The sequence below is a fragment of the Manacus vitellinus genome, unplaced genomic scaffold (assembly GCF_001715985.3).
Source record: "Manacus vitellinus isolate BGI_N305 unplaced genomic scaffold, ASM171598v3 scaffold_53_pilon, whole genome shotgun sequence".
Lineage (NCBI taxonomy): Eukaryota > Metazoa > Chordata > Aves > Passeriformes > Pipridae > Manacus > Manacus vitellinus.
In genome coordinates this window covers 3865024-3885102 of record NW_021940637.1, presented here as the reverse complement: position 1 = coordinate 3885102, position 20079 = coordinate 3865024, and the positions used below count along the sequence as shown (strand labels likewise).

Genomic DNA, 20079 nt, shown 5'->3' with positions numbered 1-20079 from the left:
GGGCAGGGGGTGGGACTGGGGGATCTCCAGAGGGCCCATCCTGGGCCCAACCCTGACTGTTCTGGGATTCTGTGAAAATTAGAGGGCTATTTAAATGCCAGGTTGACTTGGTGATGTAAATGAAAAGTTGAGATTGATTTCCATGTATTAAACTGTTGAAGGCCAGCTGCAGCGTTCAGCATGGCGATTTCGGTGTGCCCGGTAAGGCAGGCTAAAGGACAGTAACACTGTAACAGTTAAGGACTGCTTGACTTCTTCACTTGTAGGCTTTAATGTTTTCTTCTCTGCTGTTCATCTTGGTTGAACCTTGGCTTGGTACCTTACAAGGTCATTCATTCAGTATCTTTTTTTTTTTCTTGAAGACACATCAGAGGATTACAGATGGAAAAGGCAAAGCCGAGAAAAGCCTTCTAAGTATTACAGAATAAGGAAATATGGCTTGAATGGAGTTTCCTGTGATGTGTAAATGCTGTGAAGTTTTGTAATGGCAGAAGCTAGGTCTTCAGGAATCAAAAGATCCCAAATAAGTTTGTCACTCAGTAAAAGTAAGAAGAAAAAAGGAACACCATCTGTACCTTCAGCATCCTCCTCTATTGCTTCCTTTTTTAACAATGTTCCCCCTGCCAAAATTAGCTGTCCCATGTGTGGGCAATTGGTGCCAAGGTATGGAATAAATGAGCACATGGATGAAACATGTCAGAGAAACCGTGGTGAGATTGGTGCCATTGGTGCTACGCTGGACCCTCTGAAGAATAAGAGCCCCCCAGCTGCAAATGTAACCAATAATTCCAGCTCATACTTTTCAAAAAACATCTTAAATCTAGAAACAAGTCCCTCCAAAAGCAATTCATTGAAAGCAGAAGGTAGTGCAGCGCAACAGATTAGTCCTTATTTTAGCAATAATAGCTCAGTCATTATTGTTAACAATGAATCACAGGCCCAAACAGTCAAAATAGTCTCTTTGGGAAGCTTGTCATCGAAACTGTCCAGAAGATGTTGTGCCCAGGGAGGAAAACAAGTCGTGTATAAAGAGATTGACTCTTCACCTCCTGCTGTTCACAGTCTGTGTAGAAATACTGCAGCACAGGAGGATGATGACGATGATATTTATGCTGGGCATAGTTCTCAGAAAGAAAATCAGCTTGCACAGAGAGAGCACCAGGAACAAAATTTTTCAAAGAGGAAACCTGAATTTCAAAAAGAAAGAAACCAATGTAATCGAGAAGACCTTGTGGATATAGTTCAGGTATCTTTACCAGCTGATAACAATGACAAAGGATTCCCAAGTGGTACAAGGAGCACCAAAACAGAAAGCAGGTCTGAAGGTGTGACAGTTAGTCCTGATAAATTTGAAACACCTCTAGGCATTTATACTTCACCAGAGCTGGCCAGTAATTTGGAAGTCAAGACTCAGCCTCACACCCAGGTTATTCCTTCTTCCAAGACAGAAGTGAACTGTGATACACAAAATTGCTGTAGCGAGGGTGATGCACAGATACTTCCTGTGGAAGTTCTTGAAGACTTTAAGGATGAGATGAATTATACTATGTTAGAAACTGTGGGAAAAGAAGAATTTCAGAATTCCACTGGGGACGTTTTAGACAAAATAGATAAGGTTCACTCTGTGCCCAGCTCTCCTGGTCACCCATACTACCTCCAGAATTTTTTACTAGTGCTTCAAGCAGTCTTAGAGAATGAAGATGACGTCAGACTATTTGATGAGCAAGATATGAACATTATAACCAAGTTCTACAGATTATCAGGTACCTTTCTTTAAAAATACATCTCCACATTACTGTTGCATAGTTTTATGTGAGGAGTGCTGTATCGTGGGCAATTTAACTGGATGAGTTCCTTAAGGGGAAGAAGCTCCTTTTTCTCAGGAGATGTATCCATCAGTGGCTTCTTGTAAGTAAACTGTCCTAATGTTGTTTAAATGGAAGGTGTTGATAAAAAGTGAAGACTTGTAAGGAAGGTCTGTGGGCAAGTCTGTAGTGACACTGGGGTGAAGCCAAGTCAGTGAGGTGTCTGGCTGGGCACTGACATGCCACAGCAGAGCTCAGGCAGGAGTGCAGGCCACCAGTCTGGGCTTAGGTACAGCTCCTGAGAGAATAGAGGGGGGCCCTGACAAAGCCTCACTCAGCCTGCCCAGCACCTGAGCTCAGCTTACACAGTTGCACAGATCCGAGCTGGCCTTGGACACAAGCAGCCAAACCTGTGGGGGCTGGGGTGTGGCTGCAGAGCCTGTGGGTGCACTCCAGGCCATGAGAATGTCACAGTAGTGACATCTCGGGGCTTGATAATGCCTTGTTTATGTTGTGATAGTTAAAAGGGGAATATATAAAGGCAGGAACAGAAGCAACAAAACTCTTATTATTGGCTGTCCGAGGCAAGCAGTAGATGCACATCATTTGCATCCAAAGATCTGGGCATAAACTTGCGGTTAGGTCAGTCGGGTATGCAGGCTTTGGTTACCTGGACAAATACTAAAAGAGGCTCAGGATACAGGTTCCTCACTTCCACACTCCCTTCTCTGGATGGGTACAACACTGATCAGTAACAGGAGCTTGTTCTCTTAAATAAAGGAAGTGCTTGTTTCTCTTTCAGTAGTGTGATTTCAGAATTCCCTTCTCGCAGGAGTTTGGAATACAGAAAGAATTACTGCAGAGTGGTGCTGGTAAATCCATGTATGCATTGAATACCAGGGGCACAGATAAAACAATCTTTCTTTGCAGGGTAGGAAAAACACAAGGATTGAGCTATGAGAACTGCTTTAACTCAATAGATAACAAATTCTGGACAACTGACAGATGAAGAAATCTTTTCCTTGAAGAAATACCAGACAGAATACTTTAAAAGTTCAGGTAGATGTGTTACTGTCCCACGGTAGAAGTTTCTAACCAAGCAGGTGTTGTCTTTCAGTTATCATAACACAAAAAAACCCAACACATGTGCCTAGTATTATGGAGTTGCTTCAGTATAGGTATTTTCCAGTATTTCATTATTTTCTGCTGAAATGTCTACCATTCTTCAGTGAGAGATCTCTAACTCACTGAAATTATGAAGATTATTATGAAAGTTTGTGAACTTATTACGAAATGTAGAGCACTGCCAGTTTTTTAAGTGCCAGAAACAGTAGATGAAAGTAGGGAAAAGCAGAGGTGTATCCGTTATAAGTAACCTGCAGTGCAATGTCAGCCTTTGTGCTTAAGATGAGTTCTGTCTGAAATTAGGTGTAACATTAAAAACATGATTTTTGTATTCTCCATGTTTAATTTTGCTACAAGGTACAGCTGCAAGAATTTAAATGCAAGTTCATAGTTCTAGTGACATTAACCTAATACACTCAACAAAATCCTCCTTTCAACTGTCATACAGTAGAAATATTGTATCTGAAAAACATCAATTTATAGTTACCAGTGGAACTGAGGTACAGAAAACAATTTTTTTCTGTTGTATTTTGATGAATCATAGAGGGTGAACTTTTCTAAGATCTTCTGCATCTTTTTGCTGATAATATTTCAACTTAGAGCAAATTTTTTATTTCATTGATATACTTGAAACTTTCTTAAGAACCACAAAAGAAAAAAATCTCCCGAACCTCCAAAGGTAGTGAATGCACTTCAGAACAGGATGCTTAAGAAGCAATTAATTACTTGCACAATATCTTTCTATTCTTCTATTTGTCATTCAAATCCTTCAGAGAGGAAGCAGTCCTCACATGCCCTTGCTGGATTGCAACCCTCGTTTGGTCAGCTCCAAGGGCTGGGGAAAGGATGTTCATGTGTTAACCTTTCTCCTTTCTCCAGAGTTGTAAAAACTGGGAACCAACTTCAAAGGAGTTCTAATCCCAGAGAGAAAATGCCAGGCTCATATGTCTAAATATAGTTCTCCCAGTGAATTGATCCTGGAAACATTCCATTAAAAAAAGGCTGAAAAAGTCTTTTAAGGACAGGAGAATTGTTAAATAAACACGTCAAGGTTGTCTGCCATTTCTTGAATATCTCTGGGTCTGGTAGTGTTTCAGTGTCTGTTTTTATTAAATATCGGTTTCAGTTAAGCAGCGGACAGGGATAAAAATTCAGAAGTTAATGAGGGTTGAATTAAGTATTCAAAAGGTTGTTGAATGTAGTAACAATAGCTGAACTATTTTCAGCTAAAATTTAATAAGCTGTTTTGTTGATTTTCAGCATGTATGTAAAAAGTCTTTTTAAAGGGTACTTTAAGAGAACACTTCCCTGATAAAAATAAAATGAATAGCAGGGTTTTTTTCTGTTGTTTTCAGTAGATACATTAGTAAAATTAGGCTTATCTTCGAAAAAATGAGAGTCTGAAGACTGCTAGACAGAGAGGTATTCTGTGATTATGAAATTATTCTGTCAGACTTCTTTTGTTCCCTAACACGAAATATTTGGTTATTGAATGACAGTTTAAGAAAGCAAAAAGACCTATTTAATATCACAATATGCAGAGTTGAAAAATGAAGTCGTCTTTTCCTATAAAACAAATTATTTCTTAAAGGATATGCATGTCAAAATGCATTTTAGCAATGTACAATACCTGCAAAATACATTGTAATACTTTTGTACCTACAAAACTTAAATATTCTAATGAGTTTATTAATTACTTGAAATGGTAAGTTCTGGTATTTTACCAAGTCTGCTTGTAGAACGTGACGAGATGTAAAATGTGTTTTAGAGGATACCTGCATCAAAGTAATTTTTCTGGTTAAGGTAGTGATTTTACATAGTACTGTGTTTAGAATTTACTCTTCATTTTATCCTTCCCTGCTTTAACTCCAATTTGCAGTTGGTGGGCAGAAGTTATATGTGAGACTTTTTCAACGCAAGCTGAACTGGTTAAAGGTGAACAAAATAGAGTATGGAGAGATAAGTGAGGATTTGTCACCAATGATTAAAGAACTGGCTGAAGCCAGATTTCTGCAAACAGGTAAGAACAGCACTGATAAATCTTAAAAATACTACATATAGAGTCTGCAGTTGGGTCATGTTAGAGTTCAATGCACTGCAGGCTTGTCTGTGCCTTGGGAAGAGTACCAGAGGACCAGAATTAAGATTTCAGGTAAATGAGTTGTGTTGTGAATAATAAAAATAATGCAAATTGGGTAGTAGGGAAGATAGCATTTCTGAATAGCGTTTTTTTGTAACTCAGCAGAATTTTTTTTTGCTTCTATTTTGAAGTTGTAAAGGGTGTTTTCTTCTGATTCTTCCGTACCTTCAACCTGGACCTGTAAAGAGGTCGGGAAGAAAGTCCAGAAGAATTTCAGGGTGAACCAGATAACACTGACAGTACATTGTTGAGGAATTTAAGTCATTAGATTAGTACCAGGTTATATGAATGTACTATGACCTATTGCTTGAGTGTACATGTATAACACACAGTGAATGTATCAGATCATTTTGCTTGTAGAATCCGAACTGGAAGACCTGTGTGAAGGTTTGGATTTGCTTTCAGCCCCTGAACTAAAAACATTGGCAAAGATCTTTCACTTGCCAAACCCAAATGGTCAGAAACAGCAACTTGTGGATGATTTTCTGAGGTTGGCAAAACAGCGTTCAGTCTTCAGCAGGAGTCAGGCTGGTGTTGGGACAGTGATCTTAAAAAGGTAAATGTTTATAGTTAAATTTTGCACTGCAACAGACTGGAATCTAGATGCCTTTTCAAGAGAGGAATGCATTTAGTAAATTTATTAGTAAAAAAGGAAGCATTACATTTTGATTCCAAGCAAGTCAAATGGAAGGTTAAATACTAGACTTTTTTTTAAAACTGTGTTGTACTTTCAGCTGTGGGCATGATTATCTGTCTGCAAAGTTACTTGGTTACACAGAGAAACATTTCTGAATTCTGTAAAGCAGAGACAGTGCAGAAAAACATCCAGGAAGGTATGGGAAAGGCCACTACCTATTAAAACAACCATCTGATGTTCGTTTGCTCTGTGAGCTCTTTTGGTAGAACTAGAGGAGACCAATAGTCTCTTTTCTGGGACTGACTGAGTACTTTAGCATAGAGACTCCTTCTGGCAATATTTTAAAGGGAAAAGTATGTTTACCTGACAAAGTGTTCTTTCTATCCTATGATGTTTCCACTGTGACTGTCACAGCTGGGTGTATCGGATGCCCTTGACTTCCAGGTCTCCTGGGGTCCAGGTTCAGGTTTAAGATGCTGTGCTGCCCTAATAGGAGTGATTAGGGTCTGAACTCGGTAATTGTGGAATCCTTTCTGCATTTGCTGTACTAACATAATTTGTATTTCCTGTGGCATTCTTTTTCAAATGAGAGGGATATAAAGTTTTATCAAGTTTTGCATAGCTGTGTTTATTGGACAAATATTCCTCCTCCCCCCCCAATCTATCATGTGATTTTCCATAAAATTCCTTGTATTAAAAGGGGCCTAGTATTGGAAAAAGAACTTGAAAATCATTCCTCCATGAAGAATTATTATGCTGTGAATCATTAAAGGCTTCTTCCCTTATTTTGTGGTTGCTTTCTCATTCTAATCCAAGCACAGAAAACTTCAGTATGAAAATCCTTAGATTTCATTTTTCTTCTTTGATACTAGACATTTGAACTATATGACAATGCATGATGCACAATTTATATAAATATCTCTAACAGAAACAAAATTGTTTTCAGAATAGTGTCTTAGAGAAAGGCTAGAAGAATGGAAAGGAGCCTGGGAAAATTAGTTACATTCCAAAAAGTGCTTGGTGCTGTCTTACTCCCTACTTCAAGAACAGAGGCTGATAGTTACTTGCTCAGCCACCCTAGCTTTGGGAACATATTGCCCTTTGCTGTAGATGACAGCTGAAATGCTGATTATCCCAGGAGATCACAGAAAATCTGTTTTTAAATCTGTTCTGTCAGTGGACAAGCAACAAAGTTTGGGCTTGTATGAAAAGGCTGGTTGAAAATGGGCTAATGGAGGTTCCCTAAAACAATGGATCTCAAATTAGGGCCTGTAAACATTCTCTAACAGCAAACCATGTCTTGTTGATTTATGGTACTGGCTGGCACAGCAGCAGGAGTGACTGCACCCAAAGGGCAGTTAGTTCTGATTCTGTTCAGTTGGAAGTTTGACCCTTAAACTTTTTATTAGCGAATGCATTTGGTTGGATTTTCACTAGAGGTTCCATGCACTATATAGTATCTCTGCTTCTTTCAAGGAAAATCAATTTTATGCATTATAGACTTGAAAAAATTTTTCTTATACTTCACTCAGTATAATTCAGTTTTCACAAGTGACAGTAAAAATCATTTGTTGTACTAATTTTATTTGTCCCTCCAGGGTGAAGGACCTGGCTGGAAAATGTGTGAGGGTGTGTAAAGGCCCTCGGGCCGTGTTCTCCCGGGTCCTGCTGCTGTTCTCGCTGCCGGAGGCGGTGGAGGAGGAGGAGGCCGGGAGTGCTGGGCAGGGCCAGCTCTGCACGGTGCTCCTGGCCAGCATGGGCAGGGCCGTGTTCCCCACCTACACCGTGAGCAGGAGCACCCAGGTCTTCCAGGACAGAGATGATCTCATCAGGTGGGGAGAGCTTTGGCTGCTTGCACATCTGTTTCTTTCTAGAGGGGGCCCCTGGTGGTCTAGTGGTCAAGATGCAGCACTCTCACCACTGCGACCCGGGTTCGACTCCCGGTCAGGGAAAAACTCCCCCGGGCAGCTCGTCAACCCCGTAAGGCCATCCATCGAAGAGAAGGTCACTAAACAAACCTACAGCCAACACACACTGTGTCTCACCTAAAAAATCCACTGCACAGGCGCGATGCGCTCGCTAAGACTGGCCATACATTCTTTCTAGAAAAGCTTTCCTGCAGCACTGGTGTAGGCAAGTAAGAATTCATGATGAGGAACTTCAGATGTAAATATATAGAAGTGTGCTTTTGTAATGATTTTAAGTGCATTTTTGTATCCAGGTAGGACTCGTAATTCACAGTGGCTTGGCTTTGGATCCAGAATAGCGTATTTGTTTGCTTCAGGATCGTCTGCTGATGAAAGCTGTTTCTTCATGTGCTGTGCTGATTATTAGAAGTGGACGCTGAGCTAAACAAAAAATATGTTCTATAGTCTGTTCTATATAATGGGCCCTGCTAGTTTAAACTCTGCTAATCCTATGAGATTAAGGATAAAAGATGGCTGCATGATTCAATGTCTTTGGAGACTGGAAGAGAAGGAATTGATTTCTTCTAACTATAGATGCTTTTTCAGCCTAAGAAAGTTATTGTGGTTTTTTCCCTCAGGTATGCAACTGCTGCTCATCTGTCATATGATATAGCCGCTGCAATGGTAAATGGGCACTGGGAAGAAGCTCATAATCTATATTTGTATGCTAAACAAACCTGGAGTGAACTGAAAAATCACCCCTCTTTAAGGTAGTGAACTGGAAACTAGCCTAGCATTCATAGGAAACTATTAAATGTATTATCTTACTTTTGGTACTTTAACTTTTGAGAGAGGCGTATAGACTACGCCTGATAAATTTAGAGGCTTTAGTATTCTGAAAGCTTTGATCTTCCTGATTGTTTGTTTAGCTTTTAAATGATAATATGAAAATTATAAAACCTTGGGAATTGATTGCTAGGCATTGATAAAGCATTAAAACATTTCTGTTTTATGTGCAATGCAGGAGAACAAGAGCCTTATTTTTCCCTTGTCATGGTTTGTCTTTATGACTTTCAGATAAATGGTAGTAAGCAGAGTGTAAAATTCACTGTGAACAAAAGGATGTTGCAAACATTATGGGAACGCATGCTGGGTTATTCATGTCTTTAGACTTCCAAGTGGGGTAATTCAGGGGAATGTTACTGAATATCAGGGGACTGCCCCGGGCAGATGGAGCTCGTCAGCCCTGCAAGGCCATCCATCTCAGAGAAGGTCACTAAACAAACCTACGTTCTGGGGATCTCACTGCCACCGTCCCAGCTCGCTCGGCCCGGCAGAGGAACCTCAGGATTAAAGGGTGGGCTCAGTTCAGCGCACACTGGGTCTCACCTAAAAAATCCACTGCACAGGCTTGAAGGGGAAAGACCTTTCCCAAATCTTTGCTCGCGAAGACTGGCCATGACTGAATATCTGAGAACTGAAATAAAATGTGTTGGTTTGGAAGCATTCTTCATCAGTTTTTCTTTTAATTATTTTGTTTTCCGGCTTAATGATACACCAAAAGTTAAAGCTTTATGTTTGGCATTATATTCAATTCCTTGGCAACTCATTTAAAACAGTGTAACCCCTTCATAGAGGGTCATTTGGAAGTCTGTTCCATTTCACACTGAAGACAGTGGAAAAACCTATTTTAATAAGACATTCAAAAGACTTTGTCTTGAAATATAGAGTTGCCTACTGAAAAGATGTTAGTCTTTTTATGGCAGGAAATTCCTGTTCTAGACTTTTTCTTTTGTTCAGCTATGTTTCCAAAGATAAACTTCTATGAGAATGATTGGCAGTAACAACACATGATATAATAAGTTACTGTTTTGCATGTTATGTAAAACTGATTAACTAAAAATTCCACTGCTGTGGAATCTAAAATACACTGTGCAAGGGCAGCTTGCTCCCTAAGCTGAACTGTTGCTTTACCTTTGGGTTCTTGACTTGGCAGCTGGGATACTCAGTTCAGTTCAATTGGATATATAAGGCATTTAATTTTTGTAAATGCTTTAGGTATAACTTTAAGAATTCAAATTGCCGTATTTACATGATCTGAGCTGCTCTTACTTTTTAGCTGTCACAGAGTTTTACCGGAGTATCTGCGACGTTTCACGGTGGGCTGGGTGTATACAAGAATCCTTTCTCACGGTGTTGAAATTTTGCAGAGACTTCACATGTATAAGGTAAAGTGGTGAATAGGAATCTGTGTTTAATGGAGCGTTGTACATCAATTTACTTTTCTGATGTGGCCGGAAAATAGTGACAATGTTTGCCACGGATTGCTATAGTTCTAGTAACAGGTTACTTTTAAAGGAAAAGAGCCCTTTTTTGTGCTGCTTTAGAAAGTTTTAAATTGTTTTGATTTCTGCTTATGCTTTGTAGATTTACCATCTGTAATACACCGTATTGCTGAGATATGCTTATTTCATTATTTAAAGATACCTGTGTTTCACTAGATTTGGTTATTGTTTTTAAGTAAGAAAAATCTCAGAAGAGAAGTCTTCTGAAATCTCTGCCTCTTCACCTTGGGAGATTACATCCCTAAAGGTCTCTGATTTATATTTTAAAGCAAATCAGATTATTCTGAAAAAGACTTTGCTTCTGCAAAAAGGCAACTAGTAATACTCGGATATTTTTCATATACAATAAGGAATACAGAAAGGATAAAAATACTAAAATTTTGGCAGTTAGCCTTTAAGTTTACATAAAAATATCTCTATTCCAGAGTTTATAAGATACATCTATGCACTTGAATTGAGTATATTGAGTAGTGGAGTAAAAAGCAGGTTTGAATTGTGCAAGAGACAAAGTTTTATAGTATCCATTAATTAGAAGGGAAGGTGACAAGCTGACTTGCCCTTGGCTTTGTAACTCAATTAATGAACATCCCGTGCCATTGCACAGGAGGCCGTGCAGGAGCTGCAGACCCTCCTGGCTCAGGATGTGTACTGTGCTGACAGCAGAGGGAGATGGTGGGACCGGCTGGCTCTCAATCTACATCAGCACCTGAAAAACACTACGAAGGTATCTGCTGTAAAGCTGGAAACACTGCACTTGTTGTCTGAAAACATGTTTTAAAAACACATCTTATGAAAAGAACACTGGAACAGGATCTCCTAACAATGTAGGTATTGGTAGGAATGCCAAGGTCAAGGCAATCAGTTCCTCCTAAGAAAATGAATATTGAGTGTACCTCATCCTTGGTTGGCCTGGTATGCTGGTTTTTGCATATACATTTTTGTGCTCCTTAAATGGATTGTTCTTAAGCAGGCAGGTGTCCATGGGTCTTTCTAAGTTCCTACTGGTTCCCTTGCTCTTTGCCAGGCCGTGGACTGCATTAGGAAGGGGCTGGCAGACCCCTGTGTCCGCACTGGGCACCGTCTGTCCCTCTACCTGCGGGCCCTGCGCATCAGAGACTCGCCGAGCTGCAGGCGGGTCAGGGGCCTGCTCCAGGAGCTGCCAGTCATCACTGTGCAGGATGTGCCACATGTGAGTAAGGGCGCTGCTGGTGTCTGGGAAATAACAACTCATGAGGTCTTTTTTACTCTTGACGAGAGAAGATAACCTGGGAGAGTCTTGTTACGTGCTGGGCACCAGCCTCTGACTGCAGGAAAATGAATACAAATGTGTTTCTAAAACAAAAGCCTCTCATAAGCAAATACTTCTACGTTGGTCAGCTTCATAGCTGAAGTTAGTCAGCTGTACACTGGTTAAATTTGAATTGCTTTATATGTGTTATGAGCCTGATCAGCTGTAAACTCCACTAATGTAACAGTACTTGCTCGGAGCCTTCCTGAGCAGATCAGTGCATTGTGTCTGGTGTCTGCAAGCCAAGCATTTTGTGTGCAAGAAAAAGTAATAGCAGCTTCCTTAGCATGTTGTCGCATTAGATTAGTGGCTAAAAAATGCCAGTGTTCTTTTAGTAACCTTTGTAAGGTATGCACTCTAAATATGTATTGTGCAAATATTCAGTGGGGTGCACCTGCATCATATTGGAATGGAATTGTATTCTTTCCTCCTGGTCCTGCATATAGAGAGGCTACTTGCCACCTGCCCAGGATTTTTGCTAGACATTTTTTTTTCTGAAAAATTTGCCATTTTATGAAAGCTAAACTGAATGATTTCACAAATTATGGCAGGGTAAATTTTGTTCAGTTGATTTTTGGAAACAAGTCTAGTTCTGATTCTAAGAAAACTGAAAAGGAGGAATGTGTGTTTTAGGCAAGATCCAAATACTTAGGCTAAAGCTTTTTAAATGTGATGCTGGAAAGTAACCAGATGTTTTATTATGTTCAGGTTACAATCAATGGAAAGATGTGTCCTCAGACGGGAATGGGAAAATCCGTATTTCTCATGGAGGATGTTGGTGATGAAGAAGGAGGCGAAGGCTGCAGTGTATCCACAGTCATGTGCTCAGTTGAGGAGCTGGCATTAACTCATTACAGGAGGAATGGTTTTGATCAGGGTAACAGTACCATTTATTTGGGCATTTTACAGTAAAATAACTGTGGGAGTAAATAACCTATTTCCTAGTCAGTTTAGTTAATAGACCAGTTTTAGCTGATTTCATTAGACCAGTTTTTAGTCTGATTCTGGTTTTTTCCCAAATGCCTCTAATACATCATTTCCTTACCAAAATGCTCTAACATGTATTTTCAAACTGACCTGCTTCCTGGCCTTTAATTATTTGCTACCTTCATGTACCAAAGGTGTTTTTGAAATTTGTATTTCTTCTTTATCTTCATAGAAAATCGCTTACTTTGCTTTACAACTATTTTATTTCTTAAGGGTAAAATGCTAGCATTGTCATTTAAGGGAGTGTCACCAAGGAAAACTGATTTTTGCTACTAGATGAAGATGAAAACAGTATATACCACTAGCAAGACACTTGGCAGTTTTTTTGAAGGCTCTGTTAGTAGTTGTTCCTGTATTTTTACAACTTAGGAGCTGTGAAAAGCCATGGACAAGTAAGAATATATAGATCTGTTTTACAGGAAAAAAAGCAGTATGCAAACAGGTAGGCAGGTTATTTTTTAAGATAAAATTTGTATCTTTATATAAAATAGATATTTTAATATAGTTTTATATTATTGATATGTTCCAGAATACCATTGCAGGAAAAGTGGCTGTATCAGAAAGGGGTAAATGAGAAGGTGACAATATTTAGAGTTTAGAAGAACTGTGCTGAAATTCCCTCTCAGTTCCTCACTCCCACCCTCTCACCATCGATCTTCGTGGCTCAGCACAGTTTTGAGCACACAATGGCCATGTGTGATTTAGGGCTGGGCCTGAGGAACCAGAATTCCCAGTCCAGCACTAAACACAGCCCAGAGCACACATGGTCTCCTCTCTCTCATCTGTGTGATGTGTCATACATGTATAATACACAAACACTATATATCATATAGTACAGACAGCACAGATATCCTGTGATCTATAGGTATGACACGTAACATTAAATATAATATCATAGATAATATGTTGTACTAATAGACTAAGAACAGAACATACCTCAAGAGCTGAGGTGGAGGTTGGTGGGAGCTCTGGGAGCCACCTGGTCCAACCCTCTGCTCAAGAGCCAGCTGCCCTGGACCATGGCCAGCTTCTGAATATCCCCAAGGATGGTGACTCCACAGGCTCTCTTGGCAACCTGTGCCAGTGCTTTGTTACCTTCACAGGGAAAAATTGTTTTCTTATGTTTATATATATATATATATGTATCTCTGTGTGTTTTATATATATATATTCTTACATATATGTGTCTTCCTGTGTTTAATAAGTGACAGGGATGAAAAAAAAAAGATGATGGAAAAGCAGTCAGCTCTACCAGACTAATGCTCAACCAGTATTACTCAAAAATGTTATATATTGAGAAAAAAAGTTATATAAAAATGGGGTATATTACATATATACACACATGTATACACACATATGTGTGTACATACACATATACACATACATATATACAGATACATTTATGTATTTATATTTGGTGTCAAGATATTGCTTTTTAATGTTACAAAAGTTGTGTATTTAAAAATTGTCCAAGTAAGCCTTGTTGTGGAAGGGCAGTGATCCAGCCCTGGGCTGTGACTGAAGGCCCCTGGCCAGGCAGCAGCAGGTGCTGGCAGAGGGGGCAGGAATAAAGTGGCTTTCCAGTGTTTTGCTGTAATGGGAACATGTGCTGACTTCAGCTGGGCAGGAACCTGAGCATGGTGTTCGTGCTTTGGGTCAGGGTGGTTTCATTCTTCCTCAGGTTGCTGTAGAAATTGATGTTTCCATTTTTATTGAATTTTGCCCTTTAGGTATTCATGGGGAAGGCTCAACGTTTCTTACACTGTATGGGATTCTAATGTGGGATATCATTTTCATGGATGACATACCCGATGTTTTCAGAAATTCCTATCAGGTAACTTTGAAAGGCTTTCCTTAGTTGCTGTATTTACCCATTGCTGTAGCCTCAGTAACCACGTTAAAATCTTATTTGGGATTGGATTAGCATTTTATTCTGAGGGAATTTCCAGACAGATCTTGGGTTTTCCTTCATTTTATTATTTGTTATATTGGGTTTATTACTAAGTAATCCTCAATAACTTAATTGCTATGTCAGTCTGGATTCACAGTCTGATAGGGTGAGATTCATCTGGTTAAATGCATGTGTCCTACAGCTGAGCTCACCGGGCAAAATTTCCATTACAGTTAGTAGAACACTGCTATACCACAGCCTTGTTCATCTCCTTTGAAGATGACACATTCCATTTAAAAAAAGAGAAAGAAAAAAGAAAGAAAAAGAAAAGTCTGTTTCTTTTTAGTAGCTTTTTAACTGTTGTCACATTTTTAAACTTAGGTTTGTTAGCACCCCCACTCACCCCACCCCACCGTGTTTATGCTTTTGGGACCATCCCTCCTTTTTGACAAAGCAACAAACAGGAAAGCAATACTACGTGTTCCCCCCAGGAACAGCTGTCTGCCACACCCTAAGAGTAATGATTCCAGCTGAACTTGTGGCTTTTAGCTGAATGCTTTACATCCTACAAATTACAGCTAGAAAATTTTAATTATTGTGATTAGAAAACTTGATCACATTTGCTAAGAAAACCCTAAAAATCCATCTCAAATGTTACAGAACGAAAAAAGGCTAGATAATTGTCTTCTTTCTTCCACCTTAACTCATTGCTTCTAGTTGAATTCCTGGCCAAGAGGGAGACCAGACAATGCCGCTCTCTTCCTTAACTGGATTTATTTGTACTGCAAGAAATTATAATTTTATATCAGTATGAGATACCTTAAGTAGAAAATTCTTATTCTAGAGTTGAAGTTTATGGGTTATTCTTTTCTTCCCCCCTCCTACTTTTTTATGTTTCTTCAGCAGTCTGAGGTAGGAGTAGAAATCCTTGTGGCTGAGCTGAAACCCCCCCGGCTCACAGACAAGCAGGAAGGGCACTGCTGTAGCCCCAAAGGCCTTACAAAAACTGTGCCATAGAATTTGTACCAGTGGCTCCTTCTGTGGAGTATCTGCTGGTCTTGTCAGATGCTGAAGCTCTATGAATGTTGTGTTAGAAGCAGGTGTTCTTTGTCAGTAAACTACCATTTACTGTAGAACTTGCCTTTCTAAATACCTTTCATACAATCTTATATGCATATTATACTTACTTAAAAAAAATGAAAAGCCAAACTCCCAAAACTTGTGTGTTTATTACAAACCCAGTATTTACAGATCACTTGCAAATTTATTTTTTAAGCTAGTTTTTCCTTATTAATTCAGAGCAAAGCTATCATGAGCATCAGGCATGATGAGCTGATAGCTCACCCCTCATTCAGTCATTACCAGGCTGTATTTTTGTGGGATTATCTGTGGCAGCAGGTTGTGTAAGGCTGAAATGTGCCATTTGCTAAGCACTCTGCATTTGCTGTTGAAAAGCTGGCCCAGCACTTGGGTACTGCCTGTTTCAGCAGTGTTCAAACCTGAACTGCTGAAAGGGCTTTACACACTGGGATGTTCAGAGCTGGGTGTAAAAAATGTAATTTAATAAATGTTTATCTGGTTGACATGTTCAAGTTAGATCAGTGTTTGAGTGAATTTGTAGTTAAGAAATGTATGAAGTAGGGCATTGTCTTTCTGCCAGCTGTGCTGGCAGCTCCTCAGAGCTGCATTTACGTTTTTACACAGACGTCCCCCCTGGATTTGTACACTGACAGCTTCTATGAGAGCAGGAGGGATGTCATCGAGGCCAGACTGCAGCAGCTGCACTCAGCCTCCCCAGAGACTCTGGCAAAGCTGATTGCTGATGTCTGGACCACTCAGGAGGGAAAAGCAGCAGCACTAGTGAGCTGGGGACGTTTTATTTCCCTCCAGCAAGCCCAGGTAAGTAACTGTTGCCCAGCATGGGGCCTCTGATTAGGGTTGTCATTCTATCACACATGGCCATGGTGTGTCACAGGTTGTACTGAGGCACTGCGGGAGGGAGAGTGGTGGGAGGGAGGAGTTGGGAATAGGGAGACTTGGGCACAAGTACTGTTACAATTTTCTGATATGGTCACTTTTCCTGCAAGAGCAGTTGGGAACACAGCAGGAAATTGCTGTAGAAAACATCTACTTATGCCTCCTGTTACACCAGACTAAACAAAAAGCTGAGCTGGGCCATACACTAGTCTCATGAGGGTTGGGAAACGGCTCTACAGGAAATTAAAGACAAATCCAACCAACCACCAAAGCCTCTCTTGCAGAGCCTTGTCTCCTGCCTTGGAGGAATGTTCCTGAGCGGTGTTTTCAGGCGACTGTCCAAAGACCTGCGCCACTGCCGGGGAGGTCTGCCTGACCTGGTTGTGTGGAGCACACACACCCAGCACTTCAAGGTACCTTGGGAGGGCATGGAAATACTCAGTGCTCAGCTGGGAACTGCCAGCTGTCAGCCCATCCAAACTGTGCCCTCCTGTCATAGTGCAGGTAAAGCTGCTGCTGGGCTGCCAGCAGCCACGGCTAGCAGTGGGTGGTTCTCAGCTATTTCATCACACTGTGCTGTAACTTTAATGGGCATAATCAGAATCAGCAGGAATGAACACTGGCTGTGTTGGTGTGGAATAGATCTTTGATTAATGTAAAGCAGTGTTATCAATCAGTCATACTCACTGACTGTGGGTAGCAAGGAGTTCGACTGGCACCACTTAAAACTTGACTGTTTGAGTCTTTGAGAACTATGTCAGGGTCTGCCACAAAAACTGAGTAAACAGTCATGGTTGGTGTTTTGCATGGTAGAGGAATAGGTTCTAGAAGACTACTGGACATCTAACCTGCTGAAGCAACTTGTTTTTATAAAAGAGAGCTGAATAGCAGAAATTAGTTCTCTGGAACACCTGAGTAAGTTGTGTCAGTCTCAGCTGGAACAGGTGAGGTTGCAGGTGCTTGATTTTTGAGTATGAGAGATCTTCATTCACCGGGGCCTCTGTGTTTTGGTGGCTATTTACTATGTAACAGCCGTAAAATAATACTTATTCTGTGGGAATGATGCTGCAGTTCTTGCACAGGCACACTAGTAACCGTGGCCATTTGCTCGCAGCTGGTGGAGGTGAAGGGCCCCAAGGACCGGCTGTCGCCCAAGCAGACGCTGTGGCTGAGCGAGCTGCAGCGCCTGGGAGCGGCCGTGGAGGTGTGTCACGTGCAGGCCGTGGGGGGCAGGAGCCAACGCCTCAGCTGACACACAGGTTTGACCAGGGGGGTAACACACCACTGCCTGCTGCTTATTAAAAATAGTTTCTTCTAAAATTCTGGCTCCTTGGAACATTACTGTGTCCTTTTTAGCACAAAGCATACTACGGTTGCACTCTGAGAAGACTGATTTACTGCACGTCACTTTGGGTTCAGAAGAGCAGAGCCTTTCTCTTCCATCCACAGTTCATAACTTATTCTATGAAAGGTAATCCAGGGGGTTTGCCTAGTGAAGAGAAACAGCTGCCATCACACTTGTACCTCCTGAGAACATCCTGTTCAATATAAAATCTGGGGCATCAAGTCCTGGTCATTTCTGTGTTGCCTGTGTAGCTCAAATTCATCATAGTGTGCAAGTTTCCTTGCAAGGCAAGCACAGCACCTTTACAGGAGTGTCAGGTTCTCTCCTTGCCCCCACTTAGTACTATGTGTTTGAATTTTGCACTTGAATGTAAAAAAATACAGGTGCTCAGTGATGGCAGAGAGCAAGGCATAAAACTTCAATGCTGTTTTAATGCACTGCTCCGTATGAAAGGACAATTTATTTAACAGGCCCTTCTGCTGTGAATATCTGTATTACCTGTGTAAAGGGAAATGTTTCTGGTAGAGACGGGAGTTGGTCAGTGCCAACGTGACCACACTCATTTGCAGTGTGTCACTCATTACAGTCAGTTTTACCCCACATTAATTGATGTGTTTGCTCACTCAGAAATATGTCAGTCACTTGGAATACAATTAAAAAGATTATTTCCTTTTAGGACACCAGAATCCTGCAGGTTTCTCTCAATTTTAACACGCAGCCGACATCTTTTCTCTGGAGTCTTCATTCTCATACTGCTTTTAGAAATTCTGCTTACCATGCAAACAGCAGACACTGTAATAGAATATAGCAAGGAATAAAGATAATTTGCACATAATTTTTATTAATCATCTTTCTTCAACACAGTGTCCCTGCTTTTCTTGGAAAAAACAACCCCCTCCCTATTTTATTGTTAGAGGAAGTAAAAGAAAACTGCCTGAAGTTCACTGTGGAAAGGTATGAACTTTTATTGACTCTAATTTACTTCACATTCACAACTCAGCATCAGGATTTTATCATCTTCCTGCCACTGCTATTTTACTCAGTAAATCATTATCAGGCACAAAGGTTTTAGTTTCAGTTGAAATGGTGAACTCTAAACCATCACAGCAACAGCATTAGAAACCTACTGCCTACAGCAATTTGAGGTACAGATTTCTGTCTCTTTGTTAGAGGCAAATTTAAGATTTCATCCTTTGCTTAAATATATGTTAGAATTTTTTTGGTTTTAATGTTTTTCCCTCTGAGAGTAACCAAAACATTTGCTCAACTTGCTACATTTTTATAAGAATACAAGGCAGTTATATCAGTGGTACTGCAGGCCTGGTCAGACACCCCCCCCCTGCATTTCTGGAAGGAAAGCCACATCTCTGATCCAGCAGTGAAGGGAGGGTGAAGGTACCACCACAGTCAGCTCCACCTCGCAGGAACTGAGGGTCACTAAAGCCCCTCAGCTTCTGAGCTCCCTGCAGGGGCTACAGGGTGGTACAAAGCCATGGCACAGCTAGGGACAGCTGGAATAACCCACCTTTTCTACCAACAGACAAAAAAAGATGAGCTTCTTGGTAGCTTTTCTATTCTTGCAACACCAAAGTGGCATTAACAGTATCTTGTTTTAAATGATGAACAGAAATTACAATTTGAAAATGTGTACGTGTATATATATACACATACACATATATATATACACACTTGCATGTCAGTATTCTGTACATATACATTAAAGATACCTACTCAAACCCCAAAATTGCTTTTGAAAGTTATTAGAGCAGTCCCTGCTGACTTGATAAGGCAACTGTGCAGTGGAGGATATTTCAAAATTAACATCTAGTACCTGTCTTCCAAAAGTAAATTAAAAAGTGTTGTGTAACTTAAGAGGAAGATGCAATACCCACAGGCACACGCTCACTCACACAGACACAGCAGTTGCTCAGGTTCCTTGGAAGGCAAGGCCGTGGACACCAGAAGCAGAACCTTGTCCACATGTCCAGGGAAAGGTGGATCCCTTCCCCTCCTCTCTGCAGGAGGTGCCCCCCTCAGCCTCTGCTTACCTGACTCCCCTTTTTGAATGGTATAAAATGTCTTTTTAAATCTGTTTGGCAAATACATATTTCAACAGGTTTTGTTTATTTTAAAGGCATATTATTTTTAGCCCCCTCCCATGCTATATATATAAAATACAAAGACCCTCTGCAGCATCTGTACACATCTTAGAACTGAAATGTAAAAATGTCTGTAATTTCCTTATAAAAGACAATTCTTTAAATATAGTACCCCTTTTTTCCCCCAAAGGGTACTAGCCTTAACTTTTTTTTTTAATTCCACCAGCTGCTTTTGTGGGGTATTTATTTACACATTTTTGGTACCTTTAAACCAAAGAAGTTATACTTTTAAAGACAAAAAAAATATATATAGTCAACTGTCATTTTAAAAGAAAAAAAATTGGTACCAAAAGACACTAAGCACACAGGTTGAGGTCTGTTATGTCAAGTATCAGGCCAGGGAAAGCAGTAAGCTAATGGGAAAAAAGGAAATCACAAAAGCAAACTAAAACAAATGTTAGAGTAATGAACTGACCAAGTGAGATGACTGCTCCAGCAAGCTTGGAAATAAAATCAACTGGTTTGTGGACCAT

At 40.4% G+C, this 20079-nt stretch overlaps 1 protein-coding gene across 7 annotated transcripts; it reads left to right on the top strand.

The window, feature by feature from the left end:
• The first annotated feature begins 6 nt into the window (after positions 1-6).
• Positions 7-18946, top strand: FAN1 (FANCD2 and FANCI associated nuclease 1). 7 transcript variants are annotated; one of them, XM_018081470.2, is made up of 15 exons: positions 7-1763; positions 4810-4950; positions 5431-5626; positions 7306-7539; positions 8253-8384; positions 9734-9842; positions 10564-10683; positions 10984-11148; positions 11956-12124; positions 13965-14068; positions 15830-16024; positions 16375-16515; positions 17217-17361; positions 17459-17573; positions 18124-18945. In XM_018081470.2, the coding sequence occupies exons 1-13, from the start codon at positions 485-487 to the stop codon at positions 17352-17354; spliced, it is 3123 nt and encodes a 1040-aa protein (XP_017936959.1). In that variant the 5' UTR covers positions 7-484; the 3' UTR covers positions 17355-17361; positions 17459-17573; positions 18124-18945. The 7 variants fall into 7 exon arrangements, with proteins under 7 accessions (XP_017936959.1, XP_017936957.1, XP_008926189.2 ...); XM_018081468.2 differs by having other exon boundaries at positions 17217-17573; positions 18124-18946; XM_008927941.3 differs by having other exon boundaries at positions 16387-16515; positions 17217-17573; positions 18124-18944.
• The last annotated feature ends 1133 nt before the right edge of the window (positions 18947-20079 follow it).